At 29.0% G+C, this 10,746-nt stretch overlaps 3 protein-coding genes across 3 annotated transcripts; 1 reads left to right on the top strand and 2 right to left on the bottom strand.

The window, feature by feature from the left end:
• Nucleotides 1-878: 878 nt before the first annotated feature.
• On the bottom strand, nucleotides 879-1,786 carry OCT59_018405 (uncharacterized protein; the record flags this gene model as incomplete). Its single annotated transcript, XM_066148751.1, has 9 exons — nucleotides 879-910; nucleotides 986-1,019; nucleotides 1,095-1,126; nucleotides 1,202-1,234; nucleotides 1,321-1,353; nucleotides 1,443-1,471; nucleotides 1,565-1,575; nucleotides 1,667-1,701; nucleotides 1,783-1,786. The coding sequence occupies 9 exons, from the start codon at nucleotides 1,784-1,786 to the stop codon at nucleotides 879-881; spliced, it is 243 nt and encodes an 80-aa protein (XP_066004647.1).
• Nucleotides 1,787-4,232: 2,446 nt separating this feature from the next.
• On the top strand, nucleotides 4,233-5,349 carry OCT59_018406 (uncharacterized protein; the record flags this gene model as incomplete). The annotated part of the gene is made up of 5 exons (XM_066148752.1): nucleotides 4,233-4,488; nucleotides 4,678-4,702; nucleotides 4,772-4,829; nucleotides 5,025-5,069; nucleotides 5,140-5,349. The coding sequence occupies 5 exons, from the start codon at nucleotides 4,233-4,235 to the stop codon at nucleotides 5,347-5,349; spliced, it is 594 nt and encodes a 197-aa protein (XP_066004648.1).
• Nucleotides 5,350-6,355: 1,006 nt separating this feature from the next.
• On the bottom strand, nucleotides 6,356-7,012 carry OCT59_018407 (uncharacterized protein; the record flags this gene model as incomplete). Its single annotated transcript, XM_066148753.1, has 6 exons — nucleotides 6,356-6,380; nucleotides 6,477-6,482; nucleotides 6,529-6,543; nucleotides 6,612-6,670; nucleotides 6,740-6,863; nucleotides 6,984-7,012. The coding sequence occupies 6 exons, from the start codon at nucleotides 7,010-7,012 to the stop codon at nucleotides 6,356-6,358; spliced, it is 258 nt and encodes an 85-aa protein (XP_066004649.1).
• Nucleotides 7,013-10,746: the final 3,734 nt, after the last annotated feature.

The following is a 10,746-nucleotide window of genomic DNA, read 5'->3' on the forward strand; positions in this document are numbered from 1 at the left end:
TATTTACACCTACTACCATTAGGGATGGTTAGATGCCATCCCCTGTCCTGTCGTCCCATTCTGACCTATAAGTCCTATTCAACCCGGACTGCAGACTGGGTGGCCCTGTTAGGACCAGTCCTGGCAGGTTCAAAGGCCCCAAGACCTGGTCCTGACTAAGTTATTTATAGATTTTATGAATTTTAGTAATAATTAAATATAAAAAAGTGAGTTGCGATATCGGGATTCACTTTTTTATATTGATTTTATATAAAAAAAGTGAGTTGCGGTATCGCGATTCACTTTTTTATATTGATTTTATATAAAAAAAGTGAGTTGTGGTATCACGATTCACTTTTTTATATTGATTTTATATAAAAAAAAGTGAGTTGCGGTATCGCGATTCACTTTTTTATATTGATTTTATATAAAAAAAGTGAGTTGCGGTATCGCGATTCACTTTTTTATATTGATTTTAATATAAAAATGTGAATCGCAATATCGCAACTCATTTTTTATATGATTTTAATAATATAAAAATTGTATTGCAATATTGCAGTGCACTTTTTTATAATTTATAATTACTTAAAATCAAATTTACAGCAAATTATACATATATAATTTAAACATATAGATCTCTTATAACCTTATTGGCTAGGACTTTTTGCAGGCTCTCCGCTTACTCTGGTCCAAAATTTGGACCTAAAGATCTGCAGACCAGGTCCTAGGACCAGGTCTTTAGGTCCAGGACCTAGGACTTTACCATCCCTAACTACCATTCACCATTCACCATCTATTGTCAACCATCGATCGCAGCTGATACCTACAAAATAAAAAAAGAAATAAAAATTAAAAATTTTCTTAAAGTTTTGAAAAGAAAGCAAAGTTTTGAAACTCACCTATCCAAAGCCCAAGAACTGAAAGTCAAAATCTACAAAATAGAAAAAAGAAACAATTAAAAAAATATTTCTTTTAAAAAGTTTCGAAGTTTCACTTTGAAACTCACCTATATATCCAAATGCCCTAGAGCTGAAAGAAATCTACAAAATAGAAAAAAAAAACAATTAAGAAAACCAATTTTTTTTAAAGTTTCGAAATTTTACTTCGAAACTTACCCATATATCCAAAGCCCAACCGAAAGTCGAACCTACAAAATAGAAAAAAAAAACAATTAAAAAAAATTTCTTTTAAAAAGTTTCGAAGTTTTAACTTCAAAACTTACCCATATATCCAAAGCCCAACCGAAAGTTGAAACCTACAAAGTAGAAAAAAAAGATTAAAATATAATTAAAAAAATATATTTTTTTAAAATAAGTTACGAAGTTTTACTTCGAAACTTACCCATATATCCAAAGTCCAACCAAAAGTCGAAACCTACAAAGTAGAAAAATAAAATTAAAATAAATTAAAAAAAAAATATTTTTTTTAAAAAAAAGCTTTGAAGTTTTCACTTCAAAACTCACCCATATATCCAAAATCCATGAACCGAAATCTATAAAATAGAAAAAAAAAATTTAAAAAATATTTCTTTTAAATAGTTTTGAAGTTTTAACTTCGAAACTTATCCATATATCCAAAGCCCAACCGAAAGTCGAACTTACAAAATAGAAAAAAGAAAACAATTAAAAAAAAATTAAAAAAAAATCTTTTTTTAAAATAAGTTTTGAAGTTTCACTTCGAAACTTACCCATAAATCCAAAGCCCAAGAACCGAAAGTTGAACCTACAAATAGAAAAAAAAAATTAAAAAAAATTAAAATAATTTTTTTTAGAAAAAGTTTCAAAGTTTTACTTCAAAACTTACCCATATATCCAACGCTCAAGAATTGAATGCCGAAACCTACAAAATAAAAGAAAAAAAAATCAAAAAAATATAATAAAAAATAAAGACCAAGATTCGTATTTGTACTTACGAATCTTGGTTTATCTATTCATCGGAAATCCACCTGACATATAAAAAAAAGAGAGGAACGGTTATTAGTAACTGTTCGTAATATTAAAAATAAAACAAAAAAATAAACCAAGATTCGTATATACTTATGAATCTTGGTTCTTTTCTGATCTTCGGAATTCAGAAGTCCACCGAACCTAAAAAAAAGAATGAATGGTTATTAGTAACTGTTCGTTAATAAAATTAAAAAAAAAACAAAATAAAAAACCAAGATTCGTATATATACTCACGAATCTTGGTTTTTTTTCGTTCTTCGGAACTCAGAAGTCCCTCCCACCTATAAAAAATAAAAGAAAAAGAACGGTTAATAACCGTTCATAATATTAAAAATTAAACAAAAAAAAAATAACCAAGTTTCGAACTTACAAAACTTGGTTTTTTCCATTTTTCTATTCTTCAGAAGTCATCTGAGAGCCGACTTAAAAATAAAAGAAAAAGAACGGTTAGTATTAACCATTCATATTTTATTAAAAAAAAACAAAAAAAAAATCCAAAGAATTCGTATTACTTACGAATCTTTGGATTTCTGTACTTCGGAAGCCCACTCGAGTGCCGAAACTAAAAAAAAAGTAAAAAGAACGGTTAGTATTAACCATTCATATTTTATTTAAAAAAAAAACAAAAAAAAATCCAAAGAATTTGTACTACTTACGAATCTTTGGATTTCTGTACTTCGGAAGCCCACCCGAGTGCTGAAACTAAAAAAAAGTAAAAAAGAACGGTTAGTATTAACCGTTTATATTTTATTAAAAAAAAAAAATTAAAGAACTTACGAAGTTTTTTTATTATAGTTTCGAAATTTTTCGAAACTTATCTTGGGTTTCGGTATCTAAGTTGGAACCGATAGCCCTACAATTAAATATAAAAAAAACGTTAAAAACGTTTTTTTTTAAAGTTTCGAAAATGAAACTTATCTGGAATATCGGCGTCCACGCTGAAGCCGAATTCCTATATAAAAAAGATAAAAAAAACATTTTTTTTTATTAAAAAACGTTTTAAAGAAGTTTCGAAACTTTAGTTTTAAAACTTATCTGAAATATCGGCGTTCACGTTGGAGTCAAATTCCTATATAAAAAAAAAAACATTTTTTTTATTAAAAAACATTTTTAAAGAAGTTTCGAAATATTTGTTTCGAAACTTACCTAGAATATCGGCGTCCACGTTGGAGCAGAACCCCAAAGATTATATATATAACTGGGATTCAGGTTTGTATAAAGTTACTATATCACTTTTTAGAAACTTAAAGTTAAATTTGTATAATCCGATCAGTCGGTAAATTTAGAAGTTAGGTATACGTTTGTATAACGGAAATAGATTTTTAAAGCAAGTCAGATTTTAATTTGTATAAAATACATTTATACATTATTAGTATATATCTATATATAAAAAATGTGATCATACAATTTTTCATCATACAATTTTTCATCATCGTGCATTTCATCTTTTTTTTCATCGTGCATTTCATTTTTTTTTATCGTGCATTTTATTTTTTTATTGTGTATTTTCATTTCTTGTTATACGTTTTATTTTTAAAAATTCTTCATATTTTTATCATAAACTTTGGTTCTTTTTGTTTTTCTTAAAATGCCATTTGCTTGGAAATATAGCAAGGAAAGACTTGCAAAACATCCATATTGCGCTCACATACTTCGTATGAAGAAAGTTATTTATCGTTGTGGTAAAACTATTAAACTTGGTCGTCGCTATGATGAAACCTTTTTAAATATTCACGTTAAGGGTAAAGGATGTTTGGCTAAGCAAGGAGTTCAATCTATCTTGAATTTTTATAAACCGATTTCTAAGCTAAAAAAAAATGAAAAAAATGAAAATGCAGATGATGTTAGTAGTGCCGAAGAATGGGAAAGTGATGATGATGATAGAATGGATGATGATGATTTGTTTAACGTTGATGAAGAAAATGAAGTACAAACAGAAAGTGATATTGAGGATGAATACTCAAGTAGTGAAGATGATGCAATAACCTTATCTAACAATAAACGAAAACCTTGCCCTGGTCTCAAATCTAGATCAATTCGCCAATATATCAGTCGTACTCCTGTTCAATTTGGCGGAACTAGAAGAATTGAAATTGTAGCAAAGGAGCTTTCCCTAATCTCTTTCCAAATAAATTTACGCGTAAGAGATTAACTCATTCACAAAAATGCCGATTGAATCGTCAGTTATATTCAGAAGCAATATGGCGAGTTGATCGTGATTGTAAGTTGAAGCGCTATTTGTTTCATATAATCTGTATATATACATATTAATAAAATATCTTTAATCAAGGTAATTCTGTACGTTCAATGAATTGCGCAGGATATACTGATAAAAGTGTTTGTAATGAATGTCTTAGCTTAAAAGTTGATAAGAATTTACAAAATCGAATTGCAATTGTAAAACCACCAAAATCAAAATTGAAGCATATCCCAAAACACTATTTCGAAAATGATCCTCTGAAAAAGTATTTGAAATATGTTGATCTTAATATCGTTTGGTCTCTTATCAAAGACAATAACTCTGATACAGCTTCAGATGTTTGGGTAACATTGGCAAATAAAGGTATTAATGGTGCTTTTAAAGAAAAACCAGTTTTTACAGGTCTTTGTGAAATTATGACACAAGTTGCATCTAAAAAAGAGAAAAATAAGGGTAAACAAAACCTGAAATATTCTGAGGAATTTAAAAACTTTCTCATAGTACTTGGTACCTTTAGTCCGCGTGCATTAAATTTATTTCGACAAAACTTAGAAGGTTTAACGATCCAGAATATCAGGTATAAAATTACTATCTTGGTACATTTTATTTAAAAAATAACTTAATAAAGCTTTTTAACAATCTTTAGGCGTTTGCGTTCTAATTCTGAAGATATATTAACGGATCCAACACTTTGTTTTGAAAACGTAGCTCATTTTAAGCGATTTTTGGATTCAATTGGTTATGATGGACCGATTGCAGCTATGTCCGACAATACAAAACTAAAACCTCGCCTCCGATATTCATTGCAGATGGGATGCATAATTGGATCTACATTTTCAGTTAATGAGACAAGTATCGAAACATATAACGATATTCCACTTGTAATCAACAAAATTAAGGAAAATAATTCTATTGCAAAATATGTAAGAGTGTATATATTACAGGTAAATATTATTAATATATTGGTAAGGCAGGTTAAATATAATTATGTTAACATTACGAAATTCTATTTAGGTTCCGTTGCCAAAATTTCCTCCAGTAATTATTGCTCTTCTTCCTAACAATAGATCCGATAAAACGGAATCAATCGTCAATATACATAAGTTACTTTTGGATTTTGCACAGGAACTTGGATTACACATAATCTCAATTGGTTCTGATGGTGCCACTGGTCAAAATCAATGCTATCGGGTATATATCGGGCACCCATATATTGGTGACTAATCAGACATATATCGGGCATTTACATATATTGGGTACCCGATTTGTCACTGATAAGTTTTCTAATATATATCGGGTACCCGATTTGTCACTGATATGTTTCCAAATATATATCGGGCACCCGATATTTGTACTGTTTAGGGCAACCTAAAGAAAGAAACATTTAGTATCATTTCTTAAAGAATATTCCCGATTCTCTTTGGCAATCTAAAAAAAAGGAAGAAAGAAACGTTTAGTAATGTTTCTTAATAAATATAATAAAAAAACCTATTTCCCACCCCCTTTTTACCTAAATTCCAAAGTTCGGGTCATATTATTTCGTCCGGCAACCTAAAAAAAGAAAAAGAGAAGCGTTAGAAACGTTTCTCTTAAAAAAATAAGAAATACAACCCCTTTCCTCTACCTTAAGGTTGCTTGCCAAAACCCATTTGGTCCAACGTGAAATGCTGAAATGCCAAAACCTAAGACTAGCATTGTATTATAGTTTCGGCATAGTATCAGCTTTCAGTACCCAAGGCTATGGTGACCTAAAGAAGAAATATTAACATTAAAATAACTCACCCTTCTTCATTACTAATTAATTTAATTACGCCCTGACGTATTAAATTATGGCTAATCACATGATGATCATATTATCTTTAACAGATCGTTATACAAAAAAGAAATTCTCATTTTTTCGGTCTTTTAACAGACTATTTTATTAAAAAAAACATATTTTTGGTCTTTATAGTTATACCATTTCATTAAAGAATAAAATAAAATTTTTTTCAGTCTTTAATATTATATTTTGCCTCGAAAAAAAATTGATTAAATGATCAGATTTGATTATCTGATCTTTTTTTTTCTCCAGTTTCTTCAAGAACAGACCGAACGGTACTTTCAGAACGGCGATTTGGACTTCTAAGAATGCAAGAGGTGTGGAAGGTTAGTATATTTCATTTTTTTTTCATTTTTTTTCTTTTTTCTTTTTTTTTTACTTACTTTATTTATTTCTTTAGGAATTGTCTCTTTAGAACAGCGAGTTCGGTGAACTTCTAAGAATACAAGAGATACGGGAAGGTTAGTATATTTTTTCGTTTTTTCATTTTTTTTTTATTTATAATTTTAGGTTTTTTCTTTCTTTTACTTACTTTATCCTTATTTCTTTAGAAAGGTTTCTTCTTTCTCTTCTTTCAGAATGACAATTTCGGTGGACCTCTAAGAATGCAAGATGGACGGGAAGGTTAGTATATTTTCGTTTATTTTCATTTTTTTTATTTATTCACCTTATTCTTATTTCTTTAGGAACAGTCTCTTCTTTCAAAACGGCAGTTTCGGTAGATTTCTAAGAATGCAGGAAGTTGTGCAAGGTTAGTATTTTCATTTTTTTTTTTCATTTTTTTTCTTTACTCACCTTATTTTTATTCTTTAGGAACGGTCTCTTCTTTTGGAATGGTGATGATCGGGAATAGAGGTAAATGAGGAGCGGATAATTAAGAAACGTTTTAACGTTTCTTTTCAGATCATTAAAGTTCAGTCTTTAATTATTAAAAAAATTATTTTTTTTTTGGAAATACTTTAGGAACTGTCACCCGGACTTGAATTCGTGAAAGAGTAAGTTAAGCATATGGTTTTTTTGTTATAGGAACATCACTAACGTTCCTTTTTTTTCTTTAGGAACTGGCATTCGGACTTGGAATTCTTTTGCGAAAGGGTAAGTTAAAGGTGTGAGAGGAGGGAGGTTTGCTGTGGGAACGTCATTAACGTTCCTTTTTATTAAAAAAACCTTCCCTTTAAGTCGTTAACTTACTTTTTAATCTTCAAGGGCAGGTTCGTCTAAAAGTTCATCCCTAAAGAAAGAAATGAAAAGGAACGTTAGTAACGTTCCCAAATAAAAAGAAAAAAATAAAATAAACTTACCTTTCGCTAATTCGCATTAAAAATAAAAAAAAATATTAATCAACGATCAGTAAATCGCTCAGTAAATCAGATCATATGACCCGTTTCTAAACAAATCTGCCGATATGATAAATATTCTATTAAAAAGCATTTCATCAGCTTCAGTATCAGTCACATGACTCACCAACTGAACATAAAAAAAAAATACTTTTTTCTTTTTTAGGAGCGTCTTCGGTCTTCTCCCTTTGGAATGTGACTTAGACGGCTTGAACGGCTTTGATTTCAGATGGTAAATGGAAATTTCTTTGTTTTTTTGTCTTAGGAACACCATTAACGTTCCTCTTTCTTTTTTCTTTAGGGATGCCTTTCTAAGGTCTTAGATTCGACTTGGATTATAAAAGGTAAGTTAGGAGGTGGGATTTTTCACTTTTTTTTGCCTTTGGAATATCATTAACATGCCTTTTCTTCTCTTTTTTAGGGGGCGTGTCTTCCTGGTCCTAGGTAAAGCGTTCATTCATCTTGCTTTAATACTTTCATGTTTAATTATACCAATTTTGCATTAACTTTATTTTTCTCTTTAGGACTCCAGGTTCGTCTTTTGGATACCTGACATGGAAACGTAAGTAGAATGGGAGGTGAGAAGGGAGTTTTTTTTAAAAAATTGAGAACGTTAATGAACATTATTAACATTCCCCTTTTTTTTCTTTAGGGACGTGGCTTCTTGAATAATAATACGAACTGTAAGCTGAAGGGTGAGGGGAGGGAATTTTTTTTTTAAATTAGGAACATTTACTAATGTTCCCTTTCTTTTTTTATCTTTAGAGACTCTTGTTTGCAGCTATTGGATACTGGACTTCAGAATGGGCTAATAGTAAGTAGAATGGGAAGGGAGGAGGTTTCTTTGTGTTGGGAACGTTTACTAACTTTTTTTCTTCTTTAGAGATGCAGCTTCTTGGATAATAATACGAACTGTAAGTTGAATGGGTGAAGGAGAAAGATTCTGAATGAATATTTATTATTGTGATATTATGAAAAATCAGTGATTTAACTTGTTGACTGGTATATGTATAATAGGCTACCGATAGGTACCCGATATGTGACTAATTGGTATATTTAAGTAGGGTTTTGTATTATTTAAAGTAATAAAGAGTTTAACTTGCAGTGTAATTCTAGTATAAATAGTATAAATGCATTTTATTAATTATAATAATCCGGATCGATATGTTGGGGTTAAAATCCATGGCCCAATCAGAATTTGTTGTTGTAATCAGGCGATTGATCACATGATTTCAGTATTTATATTTCGCACTTTGTTTATTTTTTTTTTTCCTTTCGTAAAAACCTTTCTCTTAAACTTTTTATTTAAAACAAACTCTTTACTTAGGTATTATGAAATAATATTATTATTATATTTTTTTATTTATTTTTATATTAGAAATAAACATAAAGGTATATTTTCATTATGCTTGTTTTTTTCTTTTATATATACATTTTCTATTGACGTTCTAATACTTTTTTTCTTTTCTCTCACTATGTTTTCTACCACTTATTAACATTTTCTATTAATATTAAATACTACTAACATGTTTTTATTAACATTCTCGTATTAATATTTTCTATTTTACTAACTTTTCTTTCTTCCTACTAACATTTTTACTAATATTTTCTATATTTATCACTAACGTTTTTATTAACATTTCTATTTTTATTTCTCTTATTAATTAATATACTTACTAATATTTTCACTAATATTTCTTTTAAATGTTAAACAGATAATTTTATTATCATTGTTACTTTTAGTAGAACTTTACATATTACATAGTATAATTATTTATTTTTAATGTTCAACTTTATTTGATTTTACATATGTAGTAGATAGAGTAAGACTTGTATTATTGTTTAAATTTTAATAAAGTTGAATTTCACTTTATCTGAATTAAAATAAAAAAAGAGATATATATCTATTGGTTTCAATATGAAATTTATAGCTACTAACTGATGTATTACAAATATTTTACTACCCGATATATGTGTGTTAAATATATGATATCTATAATATATATCACTGATATTTGACTACCCGATATGTATAAGATATATACGTGATGTTTACAAGATATGTCACCGATATTTGACTACCCGATATGTATAAGATATATACATGATGTTTACAAGATATGTCATCGATATTTGACTACCCGATATGTGTAAGATGTATACATGATGTTTACAGTATATGTCACCGATTTTCTACATTTCTACTACACATATTGGGTACCTGATATGTGTGATATTGTTAAATATCATACACATATATCACATATATTATACACATATCAGGTACCCGATATGTACCCGATAGTATTGATTTTGACCAGTGTGCACAAGTTGAGTTTAACGCACAAACTCAAATTCAACAGATTAAAACTTCCGATAGACTTAGATTTAATTATACACCATATAACATTGATTTCAGTTGTCCAATTTTTCCAAATATTGGACCAATAGTACGAATTCAAGATCCTAAACATGCTAAGAAGACGGGACGTAATGCAGCAATGTCTGGTGCTCGAGCTCTCACATTTGGTCATTCTACTATAGGATTTAATCATTTTACAAAATTGTTATCTCATCTCCAAAGTCCCATGTATAAGTCTGATGTGTATAAGCTTGATCGTCAAGACGATGGTGCAGCTTATCGAACCTTTTGCCCTAAAAATTTGGCATGTTGCCTTGATTCTAATAATAAGATCAAATCCGAATTCAAGGGCACATTTATATATCTATTTATAATTGGTAAGGAACTGCAACTCTTTTGTTTATAAATATAAATATACTAAATATATTTATTTAATATTTATCTTATTTTATTAGGTGAATTGGTTGATAGTTATTTGAATAGAAATATTTCACCTCTTGAACGAATAAGAATGGCAATGACTTCTTATTTTTTTTTGCGAATTTGGCGATTTCATATAAATACATTAGCACGAAAGTATCCTGAATTTATTTCTGTATCTCAGAACTTTATTGCATCTCAAACATTTGCAATAATGACTTCATTAGCAGAATCAATAGTTTTACTTGTAAAAGCTCATAGAGATTATTATAGTCAATATCCTCTTATTCCTTGGATTCATGGTTCAGAAGCCTGTGAACATTTTTTTGGAGCAGCACGGCAAATTAATGCTGATTTTGATTTTGCAGAGTTGTTAGAAATGGTACCGAAAATTGGCCACTATACCAAAGCATTAAATTCAAAAGAATTGTCTTTCAATAAAGAGAAATCTGTACGTGATGGTAAGTAAAAAAAATTCCTTTGTTTAATACTATATAATGATTATAGCTAACATATAAATAAATTAATTATTTTACTTGATAGGATATCAATTTGAATATAATAACGAAATTATTGAATTTGATCAAGCGAATATATTGCGATCTTGGCCAAATGATATTCAAATTCATCATGCATTTGATCAGTCACGCCAACTAGCATGTGATCTTGCTGAATTTCTAGGA

The sequence above is a fragment of the Rhizophagus irregularis genome, chromosome 27 (assembly GCF_026210795.1).
Source record: "Rhizophagus irregularis chromosome 27, complete sequence".
Taxonomy (NCBI): Eukaryota; Fungi; Glomeromycota; class Glomeromycetes; order Glomerales; family Glomeraceae; genus Rhizophagus; species Rhizophagus irregularis.